General features: G+C 39.7%; 1 protein-coding gene, 3 non-coding genes and 2 pseudogenes across 4 annotated transcripts in view; all 6 read right to left on the reverse strand.

The window, feature by feature from the left end:
- Positions 1–474: 474 nt before the first annotated feature.
- On the reverse strand, positions 475–583 carry LOC121566364 (annotated as a pseudogene).
- A 1,157-nt stretch (positions 584–1,740) lies between these two features.
- On the reverse strand, positions 1,741–1,859 carry LOC121566356. The gene has a single exon (XR_006000856.2). It is a non-coding gene; the product is annotated as a 5S ribosomal RNA (ribosomal RNA).
- A 1,170-nt stretch (positions 1,860–3,029) lies between these two features.
- Positions 3,030–3,148, reverse strand: LOC121566368. The gene has a single exon (XR_006000863.2). It is a non-coding gene; the product is annotated as a 5S ribosomal RNA (ribosomal RNA).
- Positions 3,149–11,509: 8,361 nt separating this feature from the next.
- On the reverse strand, positions 11,510–11,628 carry LOC123487417. Its single transcript, XR_006659768.1, has one exon. It is a non-coding gene; the product is annotated as a 5S ribosomal RNA (ribosomal RNA).
- A 1,159-nt stretch (positions 11,629–12,787) lies between these two features.
- Positions 12,788–12,903, reverse strand: LOC123487415 (annotated as a pseudogene).
- A 700-nt stretch (positions 12,904–13,603) lies between these two features.
- Positions 13,604–15,049, reverse strand: part of pdcd4a (programmed cell death 4a) — a 33,098-nt gene continuing 31,652 nt past the window's right edge. The window contains exons 10-11 of the mRNA XM_045218658.1: positions 14,356–14,466; positions 13,604–13,897 (exon numbers count right to left, since the gene is read on the reverse strand). Coding sequence (XP_045074593.1) covers positions 13,619–13,897; positions 14,356–14,466 — 390 coding nt within the window. The 3' untranslated portion in view covers positions 13,604–13,618. The remainder of the gene's footprint in view (positions 13,898–14,355; positions 14,467–15,049) is intronic.

Consider the following 15,049-nt stretch of genomic DNA (forward strand, 5'->3'; position numbering starts at 1 on the left):
TAAGGGTAACTACACCCCAAAATCTAAATGTCTTACATTTTTCCCAGACCTCACAAATGGTCACCTGATAGGGTTTAAACATTGTTGTGGACATAGAACATCCAATTGTGCTGTTTTGCTATTAAAAAGGTGTACTTTTGAGAGCGAAAACCTGCCAAAACAGGGACAAATGGTCAACGGGGAAATCTAAACGGAGAAAAGGGAACTTGGGAATTAACGGAATCAGGCAAAACATTGAAGGGATTTTATAGTGCCCTAATGGACTACAGACATTGACTGTCTCCTAGACTAAAAACAAAGGCTGCATGTACTGCCTATATTTTGAGGGAAACGCACTGTCCATTATTTGATTTGATCAGGGCAGGGCAGCACACACAAACTGCATTTAGTCCAATAACAATCCATGATATTATTAGGGTGATAAATAAAAGGCAGTTGCTCCATGACACAAGAGCACGCTCTACTGGGACAAAAAGCTTACAGCACCTGGTATTCCCAGGCGGTCTCCCATCCAAGTACCAACCAGGCCCGACCCTGCTTAGCTTCCGAGATCGGGCATATTCAGGCTGGTATGGCCGTAAGCGAGGGAACAACTCTTGGTACACTATATAAAGTCAATGTGTCACTCACTCTGAAAGGGACACAGAAACGTATCCACTTTGTGACACAAACTGAAGAAGCTCAACCCTTGCTTACATTTCCAATATATATATATATATTTGAGTCTTGTTGGGGGGGAGAGGGCATATCCTATGTTGATTTATGACAAGTTCATTGACTAGGGCCCTATAAAATAGGCGTTGCGGACCGAATCACGGAATCCAGACATTAAACCGAAATTCAACAATATTCAAACATTTATTGAACTTAGTAAGAAATCAACTAAATCTATTCAACTTGTTAGAAAACGCATTCATTTGCCCAAGTCAATCATAAGACATGAACAAAATGCATCAGTGATTCGTATTTCCATGAACTTTCTGAAACGGCACAGGAATGCCCCTGTCTGTGTGCATGTGTGCGGTGCGCGCGTATGTCTACACTTTGTGTAGCCGTTAGCGATGATGCTAATGATAACCTTCTTCTGGTAGGGAAGGAATGGCTTTCCCCAAAACCTTCGCAAGTAAATGTTAACTACAAAGTAGCCTATGCCTGCCTGGCAGAATTATACCGTGATCATTTGCATCACTCCAGTGGCCATTTGTTCTACAGCAACACCGCTTAACCAAACAAAGGTCTCTTCCTGGTGCACGCTTGCATTTAAGGGTAACTACACCCCAAAATCTAAATGTCTTACATTTTTCCCAGACCTCACAAATGGTCACCTGATAGGGTTTAAACATTGTTGTGGACATAGAACATCCAATTGTGCTGTTTTGCTATTAAAAAGGTGTACTTTTGAGAGCGAAAACCTGCCAAAACAGGGACAAACGGTCAACGGGGAAATCTAAACGGAGAAAAGGGAACTTGGGAATTAACGGAATCAGGCAAAACATTGAAGGGATTTTATAGTGCCCTAATGGACTACAGACATTGACTGTCTCCTAGACTAAAAACAAAGGCTGCATGTACTGCCTATATTTTGAGGGAAACGCACTGTCCATTATTTGATTTGATCAGGGCAGGGCAGCAGCAGCACACAAACTGCATTTAGTCCAATAACAATCCATGATATTATTAGGGTGATAAATAAAAGGCAGTTGCTCCATGACACAAGAGCACGCTCTACTGGGACAAAAAAGCTTACAGCACCTGGTATTCCCATGCGGTCTCCCATCCAAGTACTAACCAGGCCCGACCATGCTTAGCTTCTGAGATCGGACGAGATCGGGCGTATTCAGGATGGTATGGCCGTAAGCGAGGGAACAACTCTTGGTACACTATATAAAGTCAATGTGTCACTCACTCTGAAAGGGACACAGAAACGTATCCACTTTGTGACACAAACTGAAGAAGCTCAACCCTTGCTTACATTTCCAATATAAAAAAATATATATATATATATATATTTGAGTCTTGTTGGGGGGGGAGAGGGCATATCCTATGTTGATTTATGACAAGTTCATTGACTAAGCCCCTATAAAATAGGCGTTGCGGACCGAATCACGGAATCCAGACATTAAACCGAAATTCAACAATATTCAAACATTTATTGAACTTAGTAAGAAATCAACTAAATCTATTCAACTTGTTAGAAAACGCATTCATTTGCCGAAGTCAATCATAAGACATGAACAAAATGCATCAGTGATTCGTATTTCCATGAACTTTCTGAAACGGCACAGGAATGCCCCTGTCTGTGTGCATGTGTGCGGTGCGCGCGTATGTCTACACTTTGTGTAGCCGTTAGCGATGATGCTAATGATAACCTTCTTCTGGTAGGGAAGGAATGGCTTTCCCCAAAACCTTCGCAAGTAAATGTTAACTACAAAGTAGCCTATGCCTGCCTGGCAGAATTATACCGTGATCATTTGCATCACTCCAGTGGCCATTTGTTCTACAGCAACACCGCTTAACCAAACAAAGGTCTCTTCCTGGTGCACGCTTGCATTTAAGGGTAACTACACCCCAAAATCTAAATGTCTTACATTTTTCCCAGACCTCACAAATGGTCACCTGATAGGGTTTAAACATTGTTGTGGACATAGAACATCCAATTGTGCTGTTTTGCTATTAAAAAGGTGTACTTTTGAGAGCGAAAACCTGCCAAAACAGGGACAAACGGTCAACGGGGAAATCTAAACGGAGAAAAGGGAACTTGGGAATTAACGGAATCAGGCAAAACATTGAAGGGATTTTATAGTGCCCTAATGGACTACAGACATTGACTGTCTCCTAGACTAAAAACAAAGGCTGCATGTACTGCCTATATTTTGAGGGGAAACGCACTGTCCATTATTTGAGTTGATCAGGGCAGGGCAGGGCAGCACACAAACTGCATTTAGTCCAATAACAATCCATGATATTATTAGGGTGATAAATAAAAGGCAGTTGCTCCATGACACAAGAGCACGCTCTACTGGGACAAAAGCTTACAGCACCTGGTATTCCCAGGCGGTCTCCCATCCAAGTACTAACCAGGCCCGACCCTGCTTAGCTTCCGAGATCGGACGAGATCGGGCATATTCAGGCTGGTATGGCCGTAAGCGAGGGAACAACTCTTGGTACACTATATAAAGTCAATGTGTCACTCACTCTGAAAGGGACACAGAAACGTATCCACTTTGTGACACAAACTGAAGAAGCTCAACCCTTGCTTACATTTCCAATTAAAAAAAAATATATATATATATATATATATATATATATATATTTGAGTCTTGTTGGGGGGGGAGAGGGCATATCCTATGTTGATTTATGACAAGTTCATTGACTAGGGCCCTATAAAATAGGCGTTGCGGACCGAATCACGGAATCCAGACATTAAACCGAAATGCAACAATATTCAAACATTTATTGAACTTAGTAAGAAATCAACTAAATCTATTCAACTTGTTAGAAAACGCATTAATTTGCCCAAGTCAATCATAAGACATGAACAAAATGCATCAGTGATTCGTATTTCCATGAACTTTCTGAAACGGAACAGGAATGCCCCTGTCTGTGTGCATGTGTGCGGTGCGCGCGTATGTCTACACTTTGTGTAGCCGTTAGCGATGATGCTAATGATAACCTTCTTCTGGTAGGGAAGGAATGGCTTTCCCCAAAACCTTCGCAAGTAAATGTTAACTACAAAGTAGCCTATGCCTGCCTGGCAGAATTATACCGTGATCATTTGCATCACTCCAGTGGCCATTTGTTCTACAGCAACACCGCTTAACCAAACAAAGGTCTCTTCCTGGTGCACGCTTGCATTTAAGGGTAACTACACCCCAAAATCTAAATGTCTTACATTTTTCCCAGACCTCACAAATGGTCACCTGATAGGGTTTAAACATTGTTGTGGACATAGAACATCCAATTGTGCTGTTTTGCTATTAAAAAGGTGTACTTTTGAGAGCGAAAACCTGCCAAAACAGGGACAAACGGTCAACGGGGAAATCTAAACGGAGAAAAGGGAACTTGGGAATTAACGGAATCAGGCAAAACATTGAAGGGATTTTATAGTGCCCTAATGGACTACAGACATTGACTGTCTCCTAGACTAAAAACAAAGGCTGCATGTACTGCCTATATTTTGAGGGAAACGCACTGTCCATTATTTGATTTGATCAGGGCAGGGCAGCACACACAAACTGCATTTAGTCCAATAACAATCCATGATATTATTAGGGTGATAAATAAAGGCAGTTGCTCCATGACACAAGAGCACGCTCTACTGGGACAAAAAGCTTACAGCACCTGGTATTCCCAGGCGGTCTCCCATCCAAGTACTAACCAGGCCCGACCATGCTTAGCTTCCGAGATCGGACAAGATCGGGCGTATTTTTTTTTTTTTCTCTTTTTATTATCAAAAATTCCAATTTTTTACAATATTTACAGTACAATATTACAATGAACAATACAGAAGACACTATCCTAACATAGGCAGGTGAACAATTCACCCCCTATCAAATCAAAGAACCCAAAGAAATAAAAATACAAAAAAAACTCAGACATGACTAAGACATAACAAATTCCACCCACAAAATAGGCAGATTAAAAACACCCCCCTATCAAATAAAATAAACAAAGAAAATATTCAAAATAATTCTTTCAAAAATTATAAGTGATTCCTCCACCATCCACCTTTGCAATCAACCCACACCCCTCAACAAAATGTTCATCAAAATCTTCCATCCCATAATTAAACAACATATCCATGTGTTTACTAAACAGTGATATGAAAATGCCCCACACCTTCACCCTCTTCCTGTCAAAAAAAACCATAATTCCTCCTACAAAAAATAGCATACCTCACAAAACTCAAAACAATATTCAACAAGCACACATTAACGCCATCACATTTACCAGACACTCCAAATAACACAAGTTCCTCCCACACATACTTTTTCAAGAAATCACCCCCCAGTTTTTACTTAACATTTCCTTAACTTTACAAAACATATCTTTTAATTCCTCACATTCTATAAACAAATGCATAAGCGTTTCTGGGAAACATCCACATATATCGCATTCCCTTTTTACTTCACAATTAATTTGATGTAACACCACCTTTGTAAATATTCTATTGTGTCTTAACTTAAAATCATTATTTTCACACTCCTTACTATTATATTTTACATTTAAATTTTCCCATATCTTTTTTTCATCCAATTCTGGAAAAACTGTTTTCCAAAATTTTTCAGCAGCCGGCCTTCTATAACATTTTCCTACCATTATTCTATACAATATTTTCACTGGTATAGTAGATAAATGTACTTTCTTCTCACTGCTACCAATGAACAAATTAGGAAATACAAACAGATTTTCTCTTTCAACCTCACTATTTATTAAATCCACCCATGCGCTTGGTATGCTATTCTTTATCTTGTCATACATATTATTCACTGTTCCCTTCCCACCTCTTCATCCCATTCCTTGATAATATCAAAAATAGCTTCTTCAGGTAAAAACCCTGGAATTACCTCATAGGTATAATCTTTTATTTGTCGTAGACCTGCACTCCTAAATACTTTATTATACAAAACTTGTTCTTTGTTCTTGATTTTCTCATTCAGAAATATAGGTTGATTCATAATCAGGTCAATATGACCACATTCATAATATACATTAGGCAACAACTCTGCCCATGCATTTAGCACCTCTTTATAAAAATCTGGTACCTTTTCAAACATTTTCCTTTTAAGCCCCATCAATAAACCATTATCTCCACATCCACCACTCTCCTCTAAGTAGACCTTAAAGAAGTGTTTCCAGCCATAATCTTCACTGTCATACAAATATTTCTTTACTGTTTTTATCCTAATAGCTTTTCTTTTGACATCTAAATCTACAAGTTTTAAACCTCCATCCACATAGTCAGCTATCAATGTTTTCTGAGATATTCTAACACCTTTACCATCCCATATAAAATTAGACACCACCTTATTTAATTCATTTAGCACCCACTCAGGCATGTCCAGGACTCCCAAAACATACACAAATTTAGATAATACCAAAGCATTTGCAACAATTACTTTACCTTTTAACCTTAATTTTCTATTTTTCCAGAAATTTAACGTTAGCTTGACTTTATTAAGGATCCCAGTCCAAGTTATATCTTTTGCCTCTTTCTCCTTTACACCAATGTTTACTCCCAGCACTTTAATAAAATCCCTTGCTATCTTGAATGGAATCTCACACTTATTTGCATCGATATCCCCAACAAACATTATTTCAGTCTTCTCTATATTAACTTTAGCGCCCGATGCCTTACCATATATATCTATGATTCTCATAATGCTTCCAATGCTTCCTATATCTTTCACAGTGCAAGTAGTGTCATCAGCGTACTGATGTACAACACTGATACCACCACCTGGGATTCCGACACCCCTTACCTCTTTATTACTATTTATTAAAGTAGCTAACGGTTCTGTAGAAATACTGTACAACAGAGCTGACAAAGGACAGCCCTGCCTTACTGACCTCTCTACAGGAAAAGTATCTGTTACCACTCCGTTACATTTGACACAACTTTTAGCCCCGCTGTACAACAGGTTGATCCAAGCTACAAACTTTGGCCCAAAACCAAACCTCTCCATAGTCTGTAATAGGAAGCTATGCTCCACTCTATCAAAGGCTTTGTTAAAATCCAAACTTAATACTATACCGCCTTCATTTTTCATTTGATTAACAACATCTCTAATTGTACAAATTACATCTGCAACATCTCTTCCAGGTATACCGTAGGCTTGTGTTGATGCAATAATACTCCCAATCACCTTTTTCATCCTATTCGCTAACACTTTAGTCAATATCTTATAATCGGAATTTAGAAGACTAATAGGCCTATAATTTTCTAACTTTAATCTACTGCCCCTATTCTTGAATAAAATCGTTAGCATACCAGTTGACATAGACTCAGGGATTTCCTTATTCTCTTCCATATAATGAAACACCTTCCCTAAAATGGGTGCCAAAATATCTACAAAGACTTTATAGAACTCATTTGTTAAACCATCCAAACCCGGACTTTTATTGCCTTGAGTGTTAACAATTGCTTCCTTGATTTCCATAATCGAAATCTCTTCATCACACATCATTCTATCTACCTGAGATACTTTGGCACTAATTGTATCCAGCACTTTTTCAACACATACTTTATCTACATCATTCTTTTTGTAAAGATTTCTGTAAAAGGATTCAACTGTATCTAAGATCTCAACAAAATCGTTTACCTTTACACCTTTTTCATTTTCCAACTCTACAATGTAACTCTTAGTTTGTTTTCTTTTTTCAAGCCCCAAAAAAAGGATGTACATTTCTCTCCCTCCAAAGCGTACTGTGCCCTACTCCTAACAATAGCACCCAAACATTTCTTTTTTTCATAACGACCCAGCTCTGCATGGATTTTCAAATAGTTCACAACATCATAGTCTGGATCAGTATCAGCCTTTTCAAGTTCATGCAACATCCTATTTCTAAGCATTGTTTCTTTCTGCTTATCTAACCGGTTGTGATTTCTAGCATACCTAATACTCCTGTTTTTTACTTTTCCTTTCACTTCCTCCCACCATAAACACACATTCTCTTTTAACAGTACATTAGACATTTCATCATTAATACATTCAACAATTTCATTTCTATATCCTTCCTCCTTTAACAGACTGGCATTTAAACACCAGACACCTCCCCCTCTCCTCTCCACACCAAAACCCATTTGAAATGACATTACTGCGTGATCACTATATGCTGTAAAGTTATATGACATCTTCTTAACATGCTGCACCAATTCTTGTTTTGCTAGACATAAATCAATTCTGCTTTGTTTTAATTCCTTTAGCACCACCTGCCTTCTAGAAAACACTCTTCTGTTTGGATTTTCAGCCCTCCATATATCTACTAGATTCTCCTCATTCATAAGTTTCCATAATGCATTTCTAGAAGAGTCATATCTGAATCTAGCACAACTAGAGGCATCCATTCTACTACACCTCACATTAAAGTCTCCCATCAATATACAGTTTTCTGAGCACAGTGTTTTTAAGTTGTGAAACATTTCTCTCCTTTCAGATTCAATGTTTGAAGCATAAACATTGATTAAACGAAAAACTACATTTTGCACTTCAAATTCAATTGCAATAAGTCTGCCATCATTGTCAGCATATATTTGTTTTACATTTTGAACCACATCGTTTTTTATCAAAATAGCCACACCACATGTTTTATCACTTCCATGACTACAAAAAAATTAAATCAGACCATTTACTCTTAATCTCCTGTATTTTGGAATCTGTCCAATTGGTCTCTTGAAAACACAACATGTCTGCCTTAACAGACACTAAAACCTGCTCAAATTTGCTCATGTTTCTCAAACTGTTACCATTTAGGGATGCGACTGTAATCATTAGTAATGTGTGCAGAGGTATAATCAGAGCAAAACAAGTCCTTTCAAAACCTACTTTTTCTTTTTTCCAAATCCCATCATCTCCCTAGTTTTCGACAATGACCTCTTATTTTTTGCAAACAACTGATGATCCTCACTATCTATTTCATCCTCCGTCTCCTGATTTGGAGCGGCAGGGAAGCCTTTTGAAAAGTGCGCTTTAACAGTGCCAGTGACTTCAGTGGACCCAGCTCGCTCTTTGGTGTCATTTTTACACACGCTTGAAACTGGCTCAGGCACCTGAGAAGCACCTTGCACCATCTCTACCTGTGTATGTATTTCACCCATCATGTGCTGCTGTTCCACCTTGTCAGCAGCAGAGACCAAAACTGCGTCTCGTGTTTTGCCAGAAGACATTACAGGCTCTTCAGGCATATCTGCCACTGTCTCTGAAGTCACACTCCCCATGTCACTCTCTTTTTCTCCTTCCATAAACACACTCCCCTCCTCTTCCTCAGAAGTGAGGTCCATTGTTTGCAAAAGTAAGTGATCTTTTCCCTTCTTACAGCTACATCTAACTTTCGGTCTGTCACACATTTCACACACATTACCTATGTTCAAACATTCTCTGGCATAATGCCCTTGTTCACTACATTTATGGCAAGTGAATTCTGGACATTCCTTAAGTATGTGCCCCGGCTGAATACATAGTCTACATACCTTCACTTGATTGTCATGGATTACACGAAAATATTCAAATCCCTCGACAGTGTTAAATTTGGTAGAATATGGCAAGGATTGCACATTGTCTGTGAACTTCACCTTGCAAAATCTCGTCCCGTCTACAATGTCTGTTCCTGGCCACATCCTCCTCTTGATTGGCGTGGTCGCCTTCACTTTCCAGCCTCTTAGTTTCTCATATATCTCCCCATCTGTAATGTATGCAGGCAAGTTCAAAAAGGACACCACAAGCTCATCGTTCCCTAGCTCTTTAGCCATGATTTGACAGTTCTTTATCTTTAGCCCGTCCATTAGTCTTTCTTTTCCCTTTACATGAGACATTGTTATTTCATACTTATTTCCGTCTCTCATTCTACATCCAAGTATTGTTCCACAAACTTCCCTTATTCCTCTCAGCAATTCCATCGTTGTTATTTTCCCTTCTCCAATTATTTCCACGTTCACCGTCAGTTCCTTCTCATACTTTCTTTTCTTCAGTTCTTCATTTGAAATTCTGATTTCACTGTTGTCCTTTCTCGTCGTCGTTTGTATTCTTGATGTTGACGCCATGTTGTCCATCCGGTTATTTTAATCAATATCCCCCAAACAGCTCACGCCGATGGGGGATAATAACAAAAAAGTTTCAAAGAAAATCAACTACAATCACACACAAACTTTCAAACTTATAAATTTAAAAAAAAACTCCAAACAAACGATATCCTCTCTCAAGCACTCAGACACCTGCCGCTCATCCACTTCCTGAAATTCCAAAAAGGGGCGTATTCAGGCTGGTATGGCCGTAAGCGCAGGAACAACTCTTGGTACACTATATAAAGTCAATGTGTCACTCACTCTGAAAGGGACACAGAAACGTATCCACTTTGTGACACAAACTGAAGAAGCTCAACCCCGCTTACATTTCCAAATATATATATATATATATATATATATATATATATATATATATATATATATATATATATATATTTGATTCTTGTTGGGGGGAGGGCATATCCTATGTTGATTTATGACAAGTTCATTGACTAGGGGCCCTATAAAATAGGCGTTGGACCGAATCACGGAATCCAGACATTAAACCGAAATTCAACAATATTCAAACATTTATTGAACTTAGTAAGAAATCAACTAAATCTATTCAACTTGTTAGAAAACGCATTCATTTGCCCAAGTCAATCATAAGACATGAACAAAATGCATCAGTGATTCGTATTTCCATGAACTTTCTGAAACGGCACAGGAATGCCCCTGTCTGTGTGCATGTGTGCGGTGCGCGCGTATGTCTACACTTTGTGTAGCCGTTAGCGGTGATGCTAATGATAACCGACTCCTGAGTGGCGCAGTGGTCTAAGGCACTGCATCGCAGTGCTAACTGTGCCACTAGAGATCCTGGTTCGAATCCAGGCTCTGTCGCAGCTGGCCGCAACCGGGAGACTCATGGGCGGCGCACAATTGGCCCAGCGTCGTCCAGGGTAGGGGAGGGAATGGCCGGCAGGGATGTAGCTCAGTTGATAGAGCATGGCGTTTGCAACGCCAGGGTTGTGGGTTTGATTCCCACAGGGGGCCAGTATAAAAAAAAAAAATGTAATCACTAACTGTAAGTCGCTCTGGATAAGAGCGTCTGCTAAAATGTAAAATGTAAAAAATGTTCTGGTAGGGAAGGAATGGCTTTCGCCAAAACCTTTGCAAGTAAATGTTAACTACAAAGTAGCCTATGCCTGCCTGGCAGAATTATACCGTGATCATTTGCATCACTCCAGTGGCCATTTGTTCTACAGCAACACCGCTTAACCAAACAAAGGTCTCTTCCTGGTGCACGCTTGCATTTAAGGGTAACTACACCCCAAAATCTAAATGTCTTACATTTTTCCCAGACCTCACAAATGGTCACCTGATAGGGTTTAAACATTGTTGTGGACATAGAACATCCAATTGTGCTGTTTTGCTATTAAAAAGGTGTACTTTTGAGAGCGAAAACCTGCCAAAACAGGGACAAACGGTCAACGGGAAATCTAAGCGGAGAAAAGGGGAACTTGGGAATTAACGGAATCAGGCAAAACATTGAAGGGATTTTATAGTGCCCTAATGGACTACAGACATTGACTGTCTCCTAGACTAAAAACAAAGGCTGCATGTACTGCCTATATTTTGAGGGAAACGCACTGTCCATTATTTGATTTGATCAGGGCAGGGCAGCACACACAAACTGCATTTAGTCCAATAACAATCCATGATATTATTATGGTGATAAATAATAGGCAGTTGCTCCATGACACAAGAGCACGCTCTACTGGGACAAAAAGCTTACAGCACCTGGTATTCCCAGGCGGTCTCCCATCCAAGTACTAACCAGGCCCGACCATGCTTAGCTTCCGAGATCGGACGAGATCGGGCGTATTCAGGCTGGTATGGCCGTAAGCGAAGGAACAACTCTTGGTACACTATATAAAGTCAATGTGTCACTCACTCTGAAAGGGACACAGAAACGTATCCACTTTGTGACACAAACTGAAGAAGCTCAACCCTTGCTTACATTTCCAATATATATATATATAGATTTGAGTCTTGTTGGGGGGGAGAGGGAATATCCTATGTTGATTTATGACAAGTTCATTGACTAGGGCCCTATAAAATAGGCGTTGAGGACCGAATCACGGAATCCAGACATTAAACCGAAATTCAACAATATTCAAACATTTATTGAACTTAGTAAGAAATCAACTAAATCTATTCAACTTGTTAGAAAACGCATTCATTTGCCCAAGTCAATCATAAGACATGAACGAAAATGCATCAGTGATTCGTGATTTGAAATTTCTGGCACGGCACAGGGAATGCCCCTGTCTGTGTGCATGTGTGCGGTCTTGGGCGCAGTATGTCTACACTTTGTGTAGCGTTAGCGATGATGCTAATGATAACCTTCTTCTGGTAGGGAAGGAATGGCTTTCCCCAAAACCTTCGCAAGTAAATGTTAACTACAAAGTAGCCTATGCCTGCCTGGCAGAATTATACTCGTGATCATTTGCATCACCCAGTGGCCATTTGTTCTACAGCAACACCGCTAACCAAACAAAGGTCTCTTCCTGGTGCACGCTTGCATTTAAGGGTAACTACACCCCAAAATCTAAATGTCTTACATTTTTCCCAGACCTCACAAATGGTCACCTGATAGGGTTTAAACATAGTTGTGGACATAGAACATCCAATTGTGCTGTTTTGCTATTAAAAAGGTGTTACTTTTGAGAGCTTGGAAAACACCAAAACAGGGGACAAACGGTCAACGGGGAAATCTAAACGGAGAAAAAGGGAACTTGGGAATTAAAGGAATCAGGCAAAACATTGAAGGGATTTATAGTGCCCTAATGGACTAAGACATTGATTTCTGTCTCCTAGACTAAAAACAAAGGCTGCATGTACTGCCTATATTTTGAGGGAAACGGACTGTCCATTATTTGATTTGATCAGGGCAGGGCAGCACACACAAACTGCATTTGGTCCAATAACAATCCATGATATTATTAGGTGATAAATAAAAGGCAGTTGCTCCATGACACAAGAGCACGCTCTACTGGGACAAAAAGCTTACAGCACCTGGTATTCCCAGGCGGTCTCCCATCCAAGTACTGACAGGCCGACCCTGCTTAGCTTCCGAGATCGGACAGATCGGGCGTATTCAGGCTGGTATGGCCGTCAGCGAGGGAACAACTCTTGGTACACTATATAAAGTCAATGTGTCAAACACTAGCCTAGAGTTTTTTACATAAAGTCATTAATATACTAATTGAGTGGGTTTACATGTACACTAACTTGGTATTACTCAGACTATGGCATTATTAATGTAAACACTTATCTTAATCGAAGTAAGGTCATTAAGTATGCATACTCCGATTAGTCTAGTATTATCAAAAACATCATGACTTTACTTCGATCATGACTTTACTCCAGGATTTGTGATATTTGCAGGCAAAAATGCTTAATTTTGATGCAGCAATTCTGACCTTTTGCATGACAATATGCAATGATTTTGTCCAATTTGTTGCGAAAATTACATTGACATTTTAGTCATTTAGCAGACGCTCTTATCCAGAGCGACTTAGTTAGTGAGTGCATACATTATTTTTATTTTTTCATACTGGCCCCCCGTGGGCAGAACCCACAACCCTGGCGTTGCAAAGCCATCTCTACCTAAACTGATCTACATCCCTGCCGGCCATTCCCTCCCCTACCCTGGACAACGCTGGCCCAATTGTGCACCGCCCCATGGGAAAAGGTTTGTTGACATGTGGCTTGATTTAAATCATATTATGCAGTAAATGTGCGGTGATTGGTTGAAATCGTGAGCCCTCTTTTTGTAGTGCGGTGATGAGTCACAATGTTTTTAGTTTTATGCAGAAATAGTGCAGTGATTGGTCAAATTTGCAAGCCCTCGCATAATTTGCAGGCAATTCTTGATTTTGCTAAAATAAATGTGATCGCAGAATCCTGGAGGGACTGACTATACCCAATAGACAAAATGAAAGAGTTTGCACCACTCAACACTGGGACTGACCTGGAGGGACAGGAGTCTCTCAACTGTTTGGTGATAACAGACTCCTGGTAGCAGAGGTCCGTAAAGGACTCCATGATTGAGTGGGCATGGGGTACATCCAGGTTAATCTCTGGCAGCTCGTCGTACACACGCTGGAAGCCCTGGATGTTACAACAATACTTGATGAGTAAGTAAATCATACAGTCAAAGAATACTTTCCATCATAGGACAATATAAGAGAAGATGAATCAATTCAGTCACTTCAGAGCTTGTCAGGTAACAAATGAATATGCATTGACAGTGACTAGAGAGAATATAACAATATATACACTGTAGCTAGAGAGAATATGGCAGAATACTGTAGCTATATCAGCAACAGTAAATATGCCTTGACTGAGTAGCTACGGATGTCTACAGATGGGTTTGAATCCACAAGGTCTGACGTTGACAATTACTACTAGTTTAACATTTTAGATTCATGCCATCTTAATTGTAGTGCTGAAAAATGAAAACCTGCAGTCATATCACTGGAAATCGTTTTTAGAAGTTGAAGTTCTTTTTTTTGTGCTAGTGCTACCAGTGAATTTGGTGCTACTTTCTGGTGCGTACAGGGACGTACCCGGTTCATCTGGTCCACTGTGATGAGGCCAATCTTCCAGAAGGCCTGGAGGAGCTTACACATCATCTTGATGGCCGTGTCCCCCTTAGACTCCAGCACCATGACAACAGCCTGGTGACCAGCCAGGAGAAAAGGAGAAGAAAATGCATTAGACTTTATGCTAATGTCTATGTATGTACAAAATGATTGTAAAATTGACTGTGTCCCAAATAGCACCCTATTCCCTATATAGTGCACTACCTTTGCCCAGCGCACTATAAAGGGAATAGGGTGCCATTTGGGACACCGGTTATGTCATGCACACAGTGCCTTAAATTCTCCGTTATGTGGAATGTCAGCTTGACCAAGATGAGACTGAATAATTATTTGACACTAAAAGGCGCTGGTCAACTTGTTCTTTTCAAACTAGTAAAATGTTTTCAGAAAGGTTTCAATCCCCTATTTACCCACATTGGGGCAGCATTACTTTAATTCTCACCATGGTGCATGGATTTGGCATTATTTAATTTTTGAGTAACTGATTACATTAGCATTTAATTGGTATCTAGGATACTGTTGCTGGTGGAATAATGTTAGGTAATGGTTTGCAAGATAACATATGTCAGACAAAAAACAATAAATCAAACTTTCTTTACAGCATCATGGAACATAGATGCATTTTTAAGATAACATATGTCATAAACCTATAGTCTTA

Source organism: Coregonus clupeaformis, unplaced genomic scaffold (genome assembly GCF_020615455.1).
Source record: "Coregonus clupeaformis isolate EN_2021a unplaced genomic scaffold, ASM2061545v1 scaf1709, whole genome shotgun sequence".
NCBI classification, from domain to species: Eukaryota; Metazoa; Chordata; class Actinopteri; order Salmoniformes; family Salmonidae; genus Coregonus; species Coregonus clupeaformis.